The sequence below is a fragment of the Odontesthes bonariensis genome, chromosome 5 (assembly GCF_027942865.1).
Source record: "Odontesthes bonariensis isolate fOdoBon6 chromosome 5, fOdoBon6.hap1, whole genome shotgun sequence".
NCBI lineage: Eukaryota > Metazoa > Chordata > Actinopteri > Atheriniformes > Atherinopsidae > Odontesthes > Odontesthes bonariensis.
In genome coordinates, this window is record NC_134510.1 from 24,313,055 (window position 1) to 24,331,838 (window position 18,784).

General features: G+C 42.6%; 3 protein-coding genes across 6 annotated transcripts; all 3 read right to left on the reverse strand.

Moving 5' to 3' along the window:
• Window positions 1–543: 543 nt before the first annotated feature.
• LOC142380773 (protein S100-A11-like) lies at window positions 544–2,943 on the reverse strand. Its single transcript, XM_075466677.1, has 2 exons — window positions 2,815–2,943; window positions 544–678 (listed from the first exon to the last, which is right to left on the reverse strand). Exons 1-2 carry the CDS (start codon window positions 2,941–2,943, stop codon window positions 544–546), a joined length of 264 nt encoding a protein of 87 aa, XP_075322792.1.
• A 2,201-nt stretch (window positions 2,944–5,144) lies between these two features.
• pbxip1b (pre-B-cell leukemia homeobox interacting protein 1b) lies at window positions 5,145–17,152 on the reverse strand. 4 transcript variants are annotated; one of them, XM_075465537.1, is made up of 12 exons: window positions 17,030–17,152; window positions 15,072–15,146; window positions 14,617–14,692; window positions 13,402–13,472; window positions 12,699–13,086; window positions 12,456–12,530; window positions 10,610–10,861; window positions 10,446–10,469; window positions 9,888–9,940; window positions 8,295–8,408; window positions 7,912–8,146; window positions 5,145–7,719 (listed from the first exon to the last, which is right to left on the reverse strand). In XM_075465537.1, the coding sequence occupies exons 2-12, from the start codon at window positions 15,117–15,119 to the stop codon at window positions 6,167–6,169; spliced, it is 2,889 nt and encodes a 962-aa protein (XP_075321652.1). In that variant the 5' UTR covers window positions 15,120–15,146; window positions 17,030–17,152; the 3' UTR covers window positions 5,145–6,166. The 4 variants fall into 4 exon arrangements, with proteins under 4 accessions (XP_075321652.1, XP_075321651.1, XP_075321654.1 ...); XM_075465536.1 differs by having other exon boundaries at window positions 5,145–7,722; XM_075465539.1 differs by lacking the exon at window positions 12,456–12,530 and having other exon boundaries at window positions 5,145–7,722; window positions 17,030–17,151.
• Window positions 17,153–17,657: 505 nt separating this feature from the next.
• Window positions 17,658–18,733, reverse strand: lenep (lens epithelial protein). The gene has a single exon (XM_075465544.1). The coding sequence runs from the start codon at window positions 18,313–18,315 to the stop codon at window positions 18,124–18,126; it is 192 nt and encodes a 63-aa protein (XP_075321659.1). The 5' UTR covers window positions 18,316–18,733; the 3' UTR covers window positions 17,658–18,123.
• Between the last annotated feature and the right edge of the window lie 51 nt (window positions 18,734–18,784).

Consider the following 18,784-nt stretch of genomic DNA (forward strand, 5'->3'; position numbering starts at 1 on the left):
TGCAGGAACAAGCGCGTGCTCATGGTTAAGTGCGCGCGTGTTCAAAGCTCTCCTAACAGTCAGATGTACTCAAGCCACACCCTGAAACCTGAAACAAATGGTCCTAAGCTTATGAGCAAACTTAACAAAGAAGGAAAAAGAAAAAGTCATGCGCAGCAGGGAGCACGGACTCAATTTTACATTTTGTTTTACTTTTATTTTTCATTTCTCTGTTTGTGTCCTGGAGAGAGGTGAAGTCTTCCAGGAATGAGCGGAGCCGGGAACGCTTAGTTTTCAGACAATGCGTAACCCACCCTGCAGCTTGATCTTAGACCTGTGGGCACATGCAGCTGTGGGTGTTGGGAAATGGTTACTGTTGGCTCTAATGCTCACGCAATTGTTCAGCGGTGTCAGAGTTTGACTCAGTTTGGCAGCCTCTGCTTAGAGACGGGCTGAAAAACAGACCGGGGTGATTTCCATTTGGATGATTTCACTTTTATAAGGCATACACTCACACAACAGTTCAGTAACACACACGGAGCTGAAAGAGTATCTGGGGTCACTCTACTGGCTGAACCACCCATGCTTGCTCGCGAGATGCCCAATCAGCTGCCAGAACTCCAGGAAGCTGAGCTCGCCATCATTATTCTTGTCCAATGAACTCATAAGTTGGTCGACGGCAGCAGAGTCTCCGGCATTCTGCAGGAAAAACAGGAAACGATATGCATCAGGTAATAATAGCAGCCCTGACCGCCATGACCCAACACTTCCACACTGATGGGCTCTGCGCGTTGGTGAGAAGGGGGCAGAAGCAAGTTGATGCCACGGGCAAGCACATCAGCACAGAAATATGTGCAACATCAGCAGTGGTGGTTTGGCACACGATAGGTTGCTGGTGTCGCCATCTAGTGGCCAATGTGGGGATCTCAGTCGTGCATTCAAAAGGAAACATGGAATTTTCCACACTCGGAAAAGACAGCGCTTTGTGTTGTTGGCTGCCCTGATGTTGTTACAGCAGACCCAATATGTTTGGCCTTCCTTCTACTCTTTCCTGACTTTTACTGCCTTGGGAAAGTGCACCGGTGAAGTCTGCATGTGTTTGTGAATCTTCCATTTCAGGCTTTGACTTTAGGTTTATACGCACGATCCACATGTGGCATCTGGTTCATCATTCTTATTAGTTTAACCGTGACTATGGAAAATGAAGCACAATACTCGTGTAGAAATATTATCTGACACGACTTCGTACACCTTTTCGGTGTGAAATTTATATGCGGCACACCAAACTTAAACGTGGTTTTATAGCTAGAAGCCGAGCCATTAAATGTGTCTGTGCAGTTCTACCAAAAGAAAATAGGCACGATCATAATAGCTGTTACTGAAGGAAGACATTTAATCTGTACTTGTAAATACAATAAAAGCTGCAATTATTCTTTAGAAAAAGAAAAAAAAAGGAAAAGACAGCGCTGCATCCTCTGTTAGGCCTCATAAAGGACTACTTTGTGTCAGTGTGTGCTTGTAAAGAATGCAGAGTGCACAGCATGACTGCAGGCCTGAGAGGAGTCTGAGGGGTAGCAGTTCTTTTTTTAAATTTTTTTTTGACAAAATGCAGAGCTGTCTCCAGTAAAAGGGGTACAACATTCACAACTGTTGTGTCACTGATATAACACAGTACTCCTCTAAATATATACACATATACATATATATATACATATACATATATATATACATATATATATATATATACATATATATATATACCCAATTTTAGTAGTTTCAGCAATGTCCATAGATGTTTTATTTGCTTGCATGCCAATAATTTAACCCTTCTGAAACAGATGAACACCTTTTCCACGACCCAACTGAAACATGCAGTAATTATCCAATGGGAGGCTCTTACCTATTTCCTTAGTTAAATCCAGGTGGTGACTTTTTTTGGGGAAGGGCAGTGCATATATACATACATACATCTCTACATATATATGTTATTTAACAGCTGAGATATATAGTAGACTTTGAAACAATATGCAAAGGGCTTCCCAAAATATTTCTGCTTGCTGCTATGTGTAACCCTACAAGTCCTGTTTCCAAAAAGTGTGGAAAACATGGGGGGAGAAAAAAAACAAAAAAACCCCCAGAATTTATTGATTTGTAAATTATTCAAAAGTGATCTTTAATTTGTTTTGGTCATATTGTTTTTTCTCATTTATGCATCTGATGCCTGCAGACATTTTAAGAATGATGAGACAGGAGCAACAACAAAAAAATAAATGAAAAAGCGATTGCATAAAAAACAACTCTGTAAAAACACTGCATGAAGGAATAGTTAACTATATTATCTATAAAGTGGACATTGCAAACAAATTGAGGATGTCATCATCTACAGTACATAATATTATTGAGAGAGTCCAGAGGAGTCTTTGTACACAGTCAAGAATCAAAAACGCATAAAAAGGATATTATTGTGCTGTGGGAATCACTGCATGGGCTCAGGAGCAGTTCCGACTACCTTTGTCCTAAAAAAGCGAGTTAAAAGTCTACCGTGCATAGAAAAAAAAAAACAGATGGGCTTCAGCTCATTTGAGATAGACAGAGATGGAGCGGACAACTGTGCCGAGAAACAAATTGATTCAAAGTTTTTGGAGCTCATGGACACCGTGATCTCCGGGAGAAAGAGGAGAGGGACCAAGCTCAACATTGTGATGCTTATTTCACCAAGACAATCCCATACAACACACTTACTAAGCTGGCTTCTACAAATGTAAAATTGATATAGAATACACTAGTGCATGAGAACGGTACATTTGTTTTTTAGACCTCGTTAGACCTTCCTACCTTGAAAAAGTTGGGGAGCTCCGATTTGACCAATCTGGAAAACTCATCTCTGCTCAGAGTGTCAGAGGAACCGTCGCTGCCAGCATACACCTTGAACTGGGACACCAGCGCAGCGATGGCAGACTCCATCTGCCAAACTAACTAACCTACTCAGGTGTGTGTGTGAGTGTTCGTGTTGCCAGGACACGAACCTTCCAGGTCTTTATAGCCTAACTCTGCTGGTAAAGAAGATGAATCATTGTTCTGAATGTTTTCCATTCGACATATTTGCATTTTCAGATACAACTAAAGCACGTAACCAGTCTCTGGTAAGTTAAGAATTACTAGATGCATCACCTCATTCTGAAAAATACCAGAGAAACTGTCTGGAAATTGGCTTTAGGATAAGTTAAACATATTTCAATGTGTAGTATCTTATTCGTGTGCTCTGTTCATGCCAATACATGGACAGTAGACTATTTTTTTTTTCCCCTTTCCTGTGTATGAAACTATTAGCAGAATGCTGGTGAGAGCAAAAAAACAGAGCAGTAAGTCACCTCTAATTATACCGTCTATGTTGCAAAAAGTTTTGAAAACGAGGCATTTGGGTTTCACCTGAGAAAACTTGTACCGTATAAGCCAAAACTCTGACAGGCCGTTTACAACTGGCAAATTAGGGAGGCAGTTTGGGCTAACAAGCACATTGACTTTACCATCCACATATCCCCACACGATGTTTTGGCGTCTCAGCTGTGTGACACTTACACGAACACATACATCTATATCACTATTCAGCTAAAATAGCAGCATTCAGCTCTCCTCCTTCCGTTCCCTTGGCTGTCATAGAGGAAATGGAGGGCAGTGACTAACCCAAAATAAATGGTTTTATGGAGAAGGCTGAGAATGCGTTCTGCTAGTTACAGCAGAGGCATCAGGGTTCTCTGTAGGGCAATGCTGCTGGCCGCTCTATGATTAATATCCTGTTATTGTAGCTGAATTTGTGTTCACAGTAAGGACTTCTCTTTACTTTAAAACTTGATTCCTGTGCCCTTAACCACTTGATTGCCTGTTGCATCCACTCATCCAGCATTTAGCCTTGAGAGAAGTATTTTAGTTGAATACGTGGGTTTCTGCTTGAATGAAATAAAGCTCCAGTGCAGCAGTTACATATGACGAAGAGGCATGGATATGAACACAATTCATAAGGATAAACATTTAAGCAGGCCAGTATTTCTTCTCAGTCTCAAACAGGTACAATGACTAACTCATATAACAGACTCTGTGACTGAATGACACGAAGCCGCTCTGACTTTCTTCCACTCAATCAGGTTGTTGCTCCACACGAAAAGAGACTAATGAGAAAAGTAAAGAGGCAACAGATTAAACATGCATGTGGAGAGACGAGTCCACTCAAGTCAAAGCAATCTGTATGCCAGGGACGACTGATCTCTCTGCAAAAGACAAATACACACATGTATATTGCATTTACCCGTCAGCATCTAATAGTTTTTAAAATGCTAACAGCCACAAACCTTATGAATATTTAGGTTCCACAAAAGATGTTGCCCTTCTCCCCTGGTAAATCATTGGGATAACATGCCGATAAAGCTTGACAGATGACCAGAAATAATAGTTGAGTTTGTGAACCCTTTGTGATGGACTCTATATAGATACATATATGCCAGTATTACATGTCTGTGTAGCAGGACGTGAACCCTTTGGTTAACAGTAAGTGTGACTAAATGTTTCCACCAACTGTTTATCAGCGCTGTGAATCATTTTGGGGAATTTCTGACCCATTTGTTTAGATAAAAGGAATACAAAACATATCCTGTGAGATCCTGATGTGTACAGCACGGTGGCGGTCACGACCCTAACCGCATGTCACTCTGCCAGACAAAGGTCAAAGTGTGAAGTTAATGTTTCAGAGGGAAGAACCAGAGGTTGTGCAGTGACCTGAGGTGCATAGCTCATGTTAGGAAATCCACAAACGTCCCAGAGTTTAAAATGTTCTCTACTGGAGGAGGAAATTCCTTCCTGCTAATGTGCAGAACTGATCAACAGTGACAAGCAAAGGGGTCACGACAGATTAAGAAAGTAAAAGTTCAACTGATTTTGCCACTCAAAAATGTCATGCTGGATGATTTCCTTAATAACCGAGGTTGTTTCTTTGGTCAAACTTAGGCAAATTAGTTTCCCTCATCTACTCCAAGAACTAAAGTTGATGTTTGAAGTCATATTTACACAGAAACACGTACAAATCCACAGGGTTCAGAAACTTTGAGGCTCCACTGGTTGTGTGATGTGCTGTTTGGAGATAGAAAAAATAAAACCACTGAGTTAAAACCAAGTTCAATTCAAATTCAATTTATTATTTTTAAAGACATACAGCAGGAGCAAAGAAACATCCTAACACTCAAATATGCTGCAGGCCCTCCCATTAGCTTCGTTCATCACCGTGTAAACATAGAAAAAGAAATATACCACGACACCCTAATGAACCTAAAGAAGTGTTACATTCATAGTCAAACAGTAGCAGAGGACATTTTAGTGCACGGCATGAATTCTGTACCTGAAAACAAATAAACATGTTCAACATGTCAATATCTTATGTGCCCAACATTCATTTCTCTATACAAAACTAACCTCTATAAGTTTTTTTTTCCTCAGCAGGTTATCTTTTGGATGCAGAACGTACAGACAGCTAATACCTCATTAAACATCCACTAAATGTCTTCAGCTCTCCATGTTGAGGCCATCTTTTAGGAAAAAAAATGAAATGTTTCGTTTGAAATTTTGACTTTCTGAGACTCAGCTTGGAGTAACAAAAGAACAAAGACGGCGTACTGCAGGTACAGGTCGGTGAACAGGTAGAAGACGTTAACAGTGCACGGTGCTGTTCGCAGAGGAACAGGTGTAGTGTTGAAATAAGACTAAAAATACCAGAAATAACAAAAGCCTTCCGACTCGACCCAGCAGGGCTCAATCTCTCATACGCAGACTGAAAAGAGAAATCACTTTCACACCAATGGATTTTCACATTTCACAAGAAAAGAAAAGAAACTATTTAAGAAGGCGTTATCTGGACCAAACATTCGCGTCAAACATAACGGGCTGATGTAAATGCAAGCCCTTCCTATGCCACTGTGTACTAAGGTGTGTGTGTGTGTGTGTGTGCAGGTAAAACTTCTAACGGACAAGAGATGGAAGTGGCACGACGAGATATGGCATCCTGCAGCAGGGTGACAGGTTGATAAATGTATACCTTTAAGCATTTGTGGTCAGAAAAAGGATGCGATCCCTCTGAGTAAACCCTCATCTGCCCCGACTCTTCATAGCTGCTTTTGACAGATCCATCAGTTCTATCAGCCCATCAGCCACGTCTTTGTCCACTCTCCTTCCTCCATTCCCCTTTGATTCTCTCCTCTTTCTCTCCGGCTCCTGGCACTGAAAACCTTTTCATGACTTCCCTCTCAAAGCCTTCCATTTCTTCTTCTATGGCACTATCGTCGCTTCCCCCGTTTTCCCCTTCCACCAAGTCTTCCAACATGTCTGCCACATCGTCAGCAAAGTCCTGAAAGCTCATCTGGTCGTGTACAAACACTCCATCCTTGAAGAACTCAGTGGCAAGCTTTTTGAGCTCCTCTCTTTGGGAATTATCCACACCCGCCTCTTCTGCCTTGGTAAGATAGGTTTGGAGGATGGCCTCGAACTCGGGTAAGGGGACGGGGAGCAGCCGCTCGGCCTGAGCGCACGTCTCCAACGAGTCGCACTGCTGAGGTGGCCTGGGATCATGTCGGAGGCGATCTCTCTGCTGGACCCAGTATTCTGGCTGTCCCACAGAGGGCCTGTGGTGTGTGTGGGAAGGCTTTTGATCTCCATAAAGATGCTCCTCTTTGTGGCCGTGACTTTCAGTTAATTTGTGCTCATCTTTATTTTTTAGAGTGTCCGATTTGTCCTTTTTCCGGTCCCCGTTTTGCCTTTTCTCTTTTTGTCCTCCTCTCTTACGGTCCTCATCTTCCTTGTTCCTCTGATCCCACTTCTCTTCCTTCCGCTTCCATTCCTTATCCTGTTTTCCATTTCTGCTCTTTGACTCGTATTCATTCCCCTGTTTCCTCTCATCCTTGCCCATCCTTTCTTTACCTGCATTTTTGCCGGTCTCCAACTGCTTCCTTTCACCCTTTTCTTTCCCCTCTCTAGCATGATCTTTGCCATTTTTATTCTTCCAGCTAAGGTCTTTTTTAAACTCTTTCATCTCCCCTTTCTCTTTTCTCTCTCGCTTCTCTCTGCCACTTTCCTTAAAGCCATCTTTCATTTTCTTCCACTCCTTCTCTCCCTTCCATTCTTCCTTGCTCTTTCCTTGTCTCTCACCCTGATCTCTTCCTCCTTGCCAGTCCTTTTTTTCTGCCTTACCCCTCCATTTTTTATCTTCATTCATTTTGTCAGACTTTCCCCTTTTCCAGTCTTTATCTTCTTTCCTTTCTTTTTTCTCACTCTGTTCTGTCCACGCTTTCCTACCTTCCTTATCCTTCCAAGGCCTTCCATCATCACCTCTGCCAGCTTTTTCTTTTTTTCTCTCATCCCATTGTTTAGTGCCATCACTATGCTTCCTTTGCTTACCTTCCTTATCTTTCTCCTTTTCAGGCATCCCTTGCTCATGTTTTCCCTTCTTCCATTCTTTTCTACCACCATCTTTAAGCTCCTTTCTTTCTCCCTCCTTCATTGCAGACTTTTCTTTCTCTTTGTCTTGTTTCTTGCTGCCCATTTCAGATTTATCCCTCTTAAGATCCTTCTTTTCCTTCTTGTCATCCCATGGCTTCCTGGCCTGTGTCTCAGTGGACCTGGCTGTGTCCCGCCTGCTGTCTTCTGGCTGGCCAGTGGGGGGCGACATAGAAGGCTTCACTTGAGCTTGAGCTGTCTGACTCCCTGCTGAAAGAGACAAAAGTCAATAAAACTCAAGAGATGAAAAGAGTGCAATAGAGTATGAGTAAAAAAAGAAAAGAAAGAAAGAGACTTAACACTCTACAGTTTTCCTTGCTCTCTACCAAGTATCATCCCTCTACATTTTCTACTCTCCTCCATAAACCCTTCCTTCCTCCTCCCTCAGTCCATTTGTACCTGAGGAGAGTTTTAATTCAGTCACAGTGGATCTCAGTGTTTCTAGTTCTTTCTGGAGGGCCGGGACAGACTCCAGCTCTTTCTTCATTCTGTCGTTCTCTTTCTGAAGGACAGGGAGAGATGCCGCCTCTGTCTTCAACCTACTGTTTTCCTTCTCCACCTCCTCCCAGTGCAGCCGCTCCTTTGCTCCCTCTGCTGCCTGTCCCTTGCCTACTTTTAGCTCTTCTTTCTGTGCCTGATTAAAGAAAAAGAACAAGAAAGGAGGGTTCCCATGGGAACGTTACACACTCATTTATGCAAAGACATGCATCTGTGTAATGCATGTACTGTGTGTATATTTATATAACACACACACACACAAAACAGACAGAAAAGAGCCACACCTGAACTTGGGCTTGTAGGACAGAAATCTGCTGGCTCCCTTGGGCTAACTTATGTAGCAGCTCTGAACTGTCACCTTCTACTCGGACGGGAGGAACTTCAGGGTTGAGCCACTCCTGTCAACACATAACACCACACACAGTACAACACAACTGCAGGAATTAAGATAACTGCTACGACAAACTGAAAATCAAACAAAGAAGTTGGAATACTGTGTATAATGTAAATGAAAACTGAATTCAAAGATTTGAAAATCGTATAAACCCACATCTTATTCACAATAGAACATATCAAAGGTTGAAAGTGAAATATTTTCTTATTTCATCAAAAATATTAGCTCATCTTGAACTAAAGGTGCTTCATGAAACTTGGGACAGGACCCTGGTGACCACCTTTCATCCCCTCCTCTTTAAACAACATCTGTAAACATGTGGGAACTGAGGAGACGAGTTGCTGGGAGAGGAATTCTTGTCCGATATAGGACTGCAGCTGCTCAACAGTCCTGGGTCTTTGTTGTTAAATTCTGCATTTCACGATGCACCAAGTGTCTTCAGCAGGTCAGTCCAGCAGCTGGACTCTTCTACTACGAGGCCATGCTGTTGTAATAAATGCAGTATATGGTTTAGAGTCGTCTCGCTGAAATATGAAATTTTGGCTTTCCCTGAAAAGAATGTCACCTGGATGGAAGCATACGTTACTCTAAATCCTGTATATACCTTTCAGCTATGAAGGTGCCTTTCCAGATGTGCACGCTTTCAGGTCCATAGGCACTTATGCTCCACCATAGCAGCAGAGATGCAGGCTGATAACAAGCTGGATCGTTCCTCTCTTTAGGATTTCCAAAAAGAATTTAACATTTTGATCAATCTGCCCACAGAACAGGGTTCAGACAGCAGTGTTTCTCCATCCGGTTCACATTTGCTTCCTCTCTGCGTGACTGAGTTTTAAGCTGCCATAGTGGATGGCACGCTGAACCGCGCTCACAGACGATGCTTTCTGGAAGCGTTCCTGAGCACTTCATGGACATCCAACATTGATTTCCTGCTGTGTCACCAGCACACAGAGATGCTTCCAAATCCTCGGAATCCTTTGATGATATTACGTACTGCAGATGATGGAATATTCTTTGTAGTCCCAATTTAACATGAAGGAACATTATAATTTGTAGACAGTTTTTTTGCAGACGGCCGAACCTCTATTCATTTTTACTTCTTAGAGCCTCTACTACTACTTTTTACACCCAATCACGTTCATGCCATGTTGCTCATTAACCTAATCAGATTCAACATGTCTCTCCAGCTTCTTCTTTAAAGTGCTACTCACTTTTCCAGACTTTTTGTCTGGCCATTAAATTAAAAATTGTCTACAGCCATATGTTCTAATGTGAATAAAAGATTGATCCGTGAGATTGCCAAATCATTGTAGTCACGTATTTATTTATCTTTCAAAGCGCCCAAGCTGTAGTTTGCAGTTTGTAGATAGCAGCTGTTGTGCTGCCTCTGCTGTCTGTGGTCTCCTACTGAGTACACACTAAAAATCCATGTGGCGGCAAAGTTTAGCGCACACAATGGAGGGAGCACAGACTTCAGACTGACCTGGTGTCCTGGCGCCTCGGCATCTTTCAGCTCCCTTGTAACATAGTCACTCTCTGCCAAAAAAATATGTGCAGAGTTTAATCTCGATGTGCAGAATACACTGTTATATAACATCTATACCAGGCAACAATTCACTGAAGGGTGTCGTATCTAAAGTTTATTTTACCCCTGTAGGGATAAATAGCATTTATACAACCCAATATCATCGCAAAGTCTTATACTGTAAAACGGTACAAGAACAATACATCGAGTGCTTTTGGAAAAACTTTACAAACTTTCCTCTGTTTTTCCTCAAGGTATTTGTCTTTGCATTTCTTCACAAACTGTATAAAAATAAAAATAAATGAAATCCAGGCATTTCGAACAACAAGAAATAAACTCACTGCAAAAGTGACCTGCACACATTTAAAGGCATGGAGAGCTTTTAAAGTAGCTCCTTAAGAAGCATCTCGTGCAAAATCTTTTTTTTCCCCTTCATGCACTCACACAAACGCATGCTGTAGCGAAGTAGAAATGAATGAATTTCCTCATGCAAATGAACACATTAAAATAACCTACCCTCATCCAGGTCCATGAGCACACCTGCAGGTATAATACACCTCAGTCTCAGAGCATCCTACATCTGCTCCACTGTTAGCTACTTTTCACTTTAACATGTTCAAAGTCAGTCCAAGATGACATCACAACGTTGTTCATAAATGCTGTCATAATCTGATGCTTACCCGATAAAAAGATGGTACCGAGGCCCAACAGAATGATGGCACCCAGGATGCACTTGTTCACAGAGAACCCGCTGTCGTCTTCTTGCTGCGGAACCTGAAACTCTCTTTCGTCCTCCCCCTCTTCGTCCTCCTCTCTCCTTCCAATCTGCTCCAGAGCTACTAAGAGAGACCTTTTCCTGCTCTCCTCTGGGGTTCCCTCCTGTTCCGTCTTCGCCGTCCTCTCCTCGACGACCTCCGAATCCACAGGAGAGTCTGGAGCACATAAAAGGACCAAGGCGAAAGCCGTCATTCCACGTTTCACACATCGCTTTTCTCACACCGAGCGGCGCTGCAGGGCCTCTTGCTAGCTCGTGTTAGTGCTTGCTTCCTGAAGATGTGCCTCCTAAAAAGCCCAATGACCTCTGATCGATCAACTAATTGATCCATAGTAGCAAAGAGCAAGACGTTTACTCATTCTTTGGGACCAGCCAAATTAGCCACAAAGCTGGCATTTAGCAGACGGGTTTCAGGCTGATGGCATCGAAGAAAGAAAGAAAAGCCTGGACTACATACACAAGCTGAAGATCAATGTCTACTGTGGGAGAGGATGACTCTTAGTTGTGGACTTGGGAATTTAAAGATTTGTAGACTTTTTACTTTCACAAAAGCCTGCGGGTTTAAAAATAAAGACCTCTTTATTTACAGGTTTCCTTTTTTAAAAACCACACTCCAGCTGGCCGACATTCTGTCTAAAAGCACTGAGATATGACTTGAACGGCAACACAAGTTATTTCCTACAAATGTTTACCGTTTTAACATTAATATTAGTGTTGCAGAATACTAAGTATATAAAATGTGCCCACTGCCAGCCAACGTCGGATGGGGATTTAAAACTGAATTCAAGAAAAAAAAGAAAAATGCTAAAATGTTCCCCAGCAGCTGCGTTTTTTTGTCTAGAAAAAAAAAAAAAAATAATCACAGTAGACAACAGATTCAACCTTATTTATATGTCAAATTAAAATTCATATGAGCAGCTCACAGCTGAATGTGCTGCCGATACTCGGCAGGGCGGGCGGAGGCGTGTAGGAGGAGAAGAGAGTCCTCCAGCTACAGCAACGGTTTGTCCAGAAAGTTGCTCAATTTGATGCCAGGTGCTTTTCTTTCAAAAACAAAATGCCCAAGCTGTCAACGGGGAAAAGTGTTGTGCGAGTCTGCAGCTCAGAGGTCAGAGGAAGTGCTGCGAGTGAGAGGAGAAACACTTCCTCAGAATTACAGAGGAAACGGGTCTTCTGATGCAGCAGCAGACTACATCGATATTATCAGGCTACATTAACTTCGAGATCAATGTCAACTGTAACAAACATTTGTTGAATATTATTGGACATAGCATTAGTCTTTTGCTCGGATACCTAATTTTAGACAGTGCAAGTGAGGCGGTGCAGCCGGTCCGACAACATTTCTCATGGAAGGTTAGACATGCTTTATATTTGGCTTTGCTGTGTGTGATGTTCTGATGTTCTTAATTTTCTTTAAGCTGCATAAATATGGCTATAACCTCGGGGGGGCTTACAGAGCGAGTCGAAAACTTAAATTTGGGTAACCTCTGGTACCTTCAAACATGAGCGTTTTTCAGTTTTTTCCAAGCCAATCGGATCTCATTTTACTGCAAAGAAGCGACAGGAACTGTTGAACTCACGACCCTGAACTCCACTAAACCGTTCATGCTGTAGCAATGCAGAGAGCTGCAGATCAAAGCCACAACAATGCTACAACCTTAAAGGTCTCAGTCCCCCTGCAGACCATTTACTTCTGCAGGGCGTCATGCAGCTAAAAGTTTTTCTGTCACGTCATGCTCCCTTGCTCATACCGACCACATCCTTTCCCCGCAACCTCCTGGCCCAAATACTGAGCAAGTCCATGACCAGCTGCTCCACCAAGCACACTTCAAACACAAATGGTACACGTGGCTTAGTCCAGAAGAAGAAAAGATTAAAAGCATGCAATGTGATGGTCTTTGTACAATGACACACACATCATAAAACTTTGCTTTAGATATTGTAGTATTTATGGAGCAATGACCCGACCGAGATCTTTTTAGTTTTGTTCATACCTGCCTGTTTCCTTAGGTCACTTGACCTCGGGTACTGATCTGACTCCTCCCCCTCTGGTTGTAGCTCCTCCCCATTTTGCAGATGCAGCGTTTCATCCTGTGTAAACTCTGCACCTCCAAGAGTCTCTGTGCCGAGCGGTGAGACTTGGGGCTCATTAGGGGGAGGAGTTAAGAGGGTGTAAGAGTCGGAGGATGAATCGGGGTCAGAGCTGAACTGTGCCGAGCCCTCAGGTAAGCTTTCTGCCTGGCTGACTACGTCGCTGCCTTGGATCGATGCGCCGGCGACTTCCAAGGAGGAAGGAAGGGGAGTTTCAGTGACAGCAGAGGGTCCAGTGGTGTGCTGATCTGAGCCCGAGTCTCCACTGCGCTCTGCTGTTTCTTCTGATACCTGGATAGAAGAATAAAGTCAATACATTTTTTTTTTTTTTTTTTTTTTTAAAAAGGGTATTAAAACAGATTTTTGGGCACCAGTGGGAAACTGTTGCTTAAAATAATAACCCCTGCTCAAGCATAAACGGATTTAATACACGTTCTCAGGCAATTAAAAACAAAAAAAGAAGCAGAATCTCTCAAACCATAAGACATTTATAGAACAAGAGTTAGCAGAATACTCTCATTGGCCAGTCAAAAACACATATTCAGCTAAAGCATTTGACAAATAATACTGTTGCATAACAGAGCATGATTTGTATTCCTTTCTTACAAGGTAGTCCTCCGCAGGGAGCCTTTCTGCAGACTCTGCACCATTTGCAGGCTGGCTGCTCTCTCCAGAACCTGGTTCATCAAACAAAGACACAGCGAGGAAGCATTTAGGACAGCAGCTCAACATTCTTCAACCGTCACTCCTGGAAATGGAGCAACCGTTGCTTGTGACACCAGCACCTGATGGATGGGCATAATGCTGAATGCTGAACAGTGTTGCATTTCAAAAGTGAGTATGTGTTAAGGATTTTACCACCATGTCGAGTGTCTGCCAGCAGCGGTGATCACACTTTTGATACACACTCATAACATGTCAAGGCAGGCACAGGTTCCAGGATAACATTGATCCCAATATTTGGGATCAATACTAATTTAACTTTCTGAATGACCCCCCCCCACGTAACAGTAATGGCTGTAGTCAGTCAAAGCATCCATTAAGCTTTGTTATAGATACAACATGTAATGGGAGTAAAAAGAAGCATAATGTAGCTGGCCTGGGAGGCCTCAGAGCTCTTTCTCAGCAGTCCTCTGCTGACTAAAAACAGCATAAACTGAAGATTTTGAACAATCTGCACTTTTCATTCTTAACCAGTGCCAGAAAGAGGAACTAAAAAGTCTATAAACGACTCCTTTGGCAATAAAAAGCAACTCTGCTGCCTGTAAAGCACGCAGAAAGAGTGTGCAAATTGTTATAGTTATCAACTTATTTCCTCCCAAGGCCCCCACGGTAAGCTGTTGAATGTCACAGTTAAAAAAGCAGCTCGGCCTGTCTTTTAACAGCAGTAAAGGAGGAATAGGATGGACTCAAAGCTTTGGCAACTGCTCTCAGCCGATTTGTTCACTGCTGCTGCAGAAACAGACACAGAGGAAGATCAGGAGTCCATTGTTCTTCACCAAACAGAGCGGTGCGGGGTCTGATCCATATTACTTTGACTGACAACGTTAGGATGAGACGGTTGCTTAGCTCACATGTGGTTCTGAGTGCTAAACTTACTTTGGTGATAACTAAACCGTCAGATTCAAAGATTACAAGACAAATCTTTTTTCCAGATTTGTGTGATGATGGGCAAACAAGGTTGTGCATCACCACATCCAGCAAGTGTTCAAATATGTCTTTTCTGTGCCATGATCGGTCCAAAAATGTATGGCTCATGTTTTTCCATGAGCCATACATTTTTGAATAATCCCACAATGCCTAAATGTACTCTGAAAACACCTGCTGCAGATGTGTGGCTTTCCTCATGCTGCTCTGTCCCCGCTGCTAAGGGCATCAGAGTTTCAGCAACAGTCTCCTACAACAGAAAGACAGTCAGACATTAGCATTCGAAAATCATACAGTGCATACAGACATCTTTATCATCTATGAGCATCAGTGATGAGCAAGTATCACCATCTGTAACAATATCTGTTCCAAAAATGCCTTCGAATGAGACAATGAGCATGTGTGTGAGAGAGTGTAAAACGCCTCCAGGCCAGTTTGCCTTCACGAATACTTGTTATATAAGAAAAAACAAAAAACAAAGAGACATGGCAGAAACCTAATTCATATTCAGGTGACCCAAAAGAAAAACCAATTGGGACAAGGAACTTTCTTTTTTAGGGAATACATTTTCAATTAGGTCATCCGCAGCTACTCCACATCTTCCTATAATCGTTACAACGGGCGGATACCTCAGTGAGGATGGTCCAGCTGTTGTTAGAACTGCTGCCGCCAGACATGGCCCCCCCAGAGGCTTTGCCCGTCTCCTGCAACACAACAACGTTTTGTGAAAGATAGTCGGAGGCGGACGCATCTCGGGGTCTTCGTGCGCTTAACAGCAAAACTGCATTGGATTTTCCAACCATATGCAACATAATTAAATATAACAGACAAAAATACACCAACAGGCGGCAAACAGGACGCCACTGGTTCATAATTAGGTCAACCCTGTAGCTTTAAGAAATTTACATACTCTGTTTACACGTGCACGGGATTTGAATTCAAGCCTTTGCCATTCAGCCTCACCCATTCTGCTAATAAAAGACCTACTGTAACTTGTTACCAATGTCTTGTGAGTGAGTGTGTGTGTGTGTATACGAGTGTGTGGACAGGAAGTCTTACTGCCTGGGAGCATTCAGCTCTTCATTAGCAGTTTGTGTGTGTTGTAGGGGTTGTAGGCACCCTAGCTTTTGACCAGCTGAAAAATGTTTTGGCACACACATGGGTAACTAAGGCCTGCACTACTCTGGAGATACTGACAGCTAAACGGGTCGTCCATCTTTTTAAAAGTTATTGGTCTTTTTTTCAGTTGCGATCTACAATCCACCACATTTTAACTGGTGTACGGTATATCTGTAGTTGGCATAGGAAAGAAAGATGCTGTTGCTGATTAGTTGGTGGATCTTTATCTTGTGCACGTCTACAGTTGTTCAGGTCATTTGAATGAAAACAAGCTTATTGTCAAGAACCAGGTTATCAGACTTCTCTAAAGCTGTTATATAAGGATCACGTAATCAGCGATTGCATATTTCTTGTACGTTTGTAATATGAATGCAGAGAGAACTGAGCATTTCTCCTACATTGGCTGGGTAATGACACAATTCACTTCCCAAATTCAATTCTCTCCCAGCTCTGCAATTTAGGTCTCCTAATCGAGTGCCTCCCAAGAGAAGTCTACTGAATCTAGCCCAAGGCCTAAGGAGCAATTGTGGCGCATATAGTGGAATGGTTTAAATAGACGCCAGCTAAATATAGCTACCAAGAGATTGACTGGAGACTGAAAGAGAGAGCATGCAGAAGATGGCCACAAGGAATACAAAAGCGTTTTAAGGACAGTTTTAAAAGGATTACTTTGCATGCATCACAAAGCCAGAGGTTTTTAAACAGAGAAAATCATCTTGTCTGGTTTCGTTCTCAAATTCTTGTCCGTAACTTCTAATTATCAAGCTCTGGCTTTTGGGGTCAGTGCCACATAGAGTAGTGCCACAAATTTTCTAATTTACAGACACTTTTTTATCACCTTCTCAAACAAACAAAAATCCCTTCCGTTTGCTGTGTATTTCATTCATGGCAACACATGCATTCGCCTGTGTGAGTGTGGGTGAGTGTGTGTGTGTGCACACAAGGAAACACACAGTTACTCAGATCTATAAGCGCGTCCTGGTCGCATGCTGGGAAAACTTACCAAAAAAGGTCAAGGGAATAATACAGAAGAGGACAACCCCTTTGGACAGCAGTAAGGCCATGAGTAAAACACCAAAGCAAACTTTGCCCACAGCATCACCAGCACAGCAGCCATGTCATGCAGTCATTATGCAAAGAGATTGGTTTGAGTTTGTGAGACAGGAAATGTCCCATGAAGATGGCCCCATAAAGAACAACAATTACCAGCGTTATAACTTTAAAAATATCTTTTTTTAAAGGAAACCTGGCGAGGGTGAGTCTGAAAATGGTAAATTACTTAAGGTGTCAAGAAGCGGGAGAATTGTTTACAAATTGCCCTTAAAAACACAATTTTCCACTTTGGACAAGCAACCAGGAAAACGTTAACGACGCAGGCGGCTAAAGTGAACAAACAAACGGCAGCGGGAGTGTCGTCGTTACTCTTAAGTGAAAACACTTGTCACATCAAAATTCAGGTTGTTCTTACCGTGGTTGATGAATTTACTTCAGACCCCAGAGTATATGACACAGAAACAGCAGCACTTCACTCTCTTCCCATCCAACTTGAGAACTTAGAACGTGCCTCCCGAACTTCGTGAGCCACGTTCCTCTCGTCCAATCACATTCAGCGATTTATCTTTGTCCCGCCCCTCGTCATCCAGCTAAACCAATGACAGCCTGATGTCACTTTTCCATTAGTGCGAGAGCTGCCAACTTGATTGACACACGCAGGTGAGGTAGACAATGTAAAATATAAATTTGTTTAATATTTTCATCATGGCCAGGCTTTGGATTTTCACGCCAACAGTGCGTAGTCATGAGGCTTTTGTATTTTGATGTTGATGATCACTATTCTCCAGTGATCAAATGTTTTTATCCTTAACTGAAAAATTTAGTAAGGCCTCGGCTATTTTGCAAACTTTGCAATCGCATAAATAGTAAGTCATTAAATGACGTTAGAATACTACCATTTTTAACACTTCAAAATGGTTTTTTTCCCCTCACAAAAATCTCTGAACGTTGTGAGTGAGTTGACATCTGAACGTTCAAATGAATAAATAAGTAGAAACAAAAATCCAGACATAAAGGTAATACTTTTCTGTTCATTAGCTCATTTATTCATTGCCACACCAGTTTGTGTTTTACAGTTTACATTAGGGTTCCATATGTCTGGGAATCTCAGATCATCAGAGTTGATTCCTGAAAACTTGAACACAGTCCTGCCATGGATATCCATTAAATCTGTTGCAGGTGTGATTTCTCAAACCTCAAAAGGGAATCTTACAGACACTGAAAAAGAGACAGGAAAATAATTCTATAGTTTAGAAAACATATTGAAATACTGTTTTCAGAGGGAGAGAGAGAGAGAGAGAGAGAGCAAGATAATTGTTGCTTTGAACTACTTTTGCTGATGATCTCAGTCATAAAACAGAGTTTAAACTTACCAGTGCTTTGCCAGCCATGCTGATCAAACACTCCATTTTTGATTAAATTAATGCCGGATGAAACCGCACTGTGGGAGCCAACAGATAAATGGGAAAAATCAATCTTTTGCCACTTGATATACTCTCTTGCAGTCTGTCAGTCCAGGATCTCTTTGATGCACCAGCAGCAGAGAAGAAAATAAAGGCACTCCTTAACCGACTGGACGAAGCCATAGGCGAAGTTTCCTCCCAGGAGGTTCTTGCCTCGCCCCAGACCCATGGCCATGTCCCGCAGCTGCTGTCCCAAAGAGGAGGGCATGGCCTGGGGAAGAGGACGCTGGGGGTGCATGTCTTCAAATGAAGTAACAAGACGGAGGCAAAATTATGCGAGAGAAAATGTAGGAGGATGCCTGCTACATAGGATCAGACTGGACCCGAGCAGCAGCTAGGATCCGCTTCATATCACTGCCAGGTTTTACCTCTACTTATAATCTCACGAACACATTGGAAGCTGCATACTTTCACATTGGGCACTTTCTCGACTCCTCCCGGGGCTCAAACACTGACTGACTGATTAAAGACTTTGTTTACCTTTTTCACTGCAGCGTTTCCCTGTGTTGTAACCCCCCCGCCCACCTACAAAAACTGCCTTTGCTCTAATAATCCCTGAATAAGCTTCCCAGTGTCAAAGCTTCATGTGCTCACAAACAGGAGCGTTCCAGTAGCTTCAATACAGCCCCCACTGCATCCCGCTCTTTGTTCACAACAGCGTGACAGGTGATCTTACTTTCTAGCAGTGTGCGCTGCTCTTTTTTTTT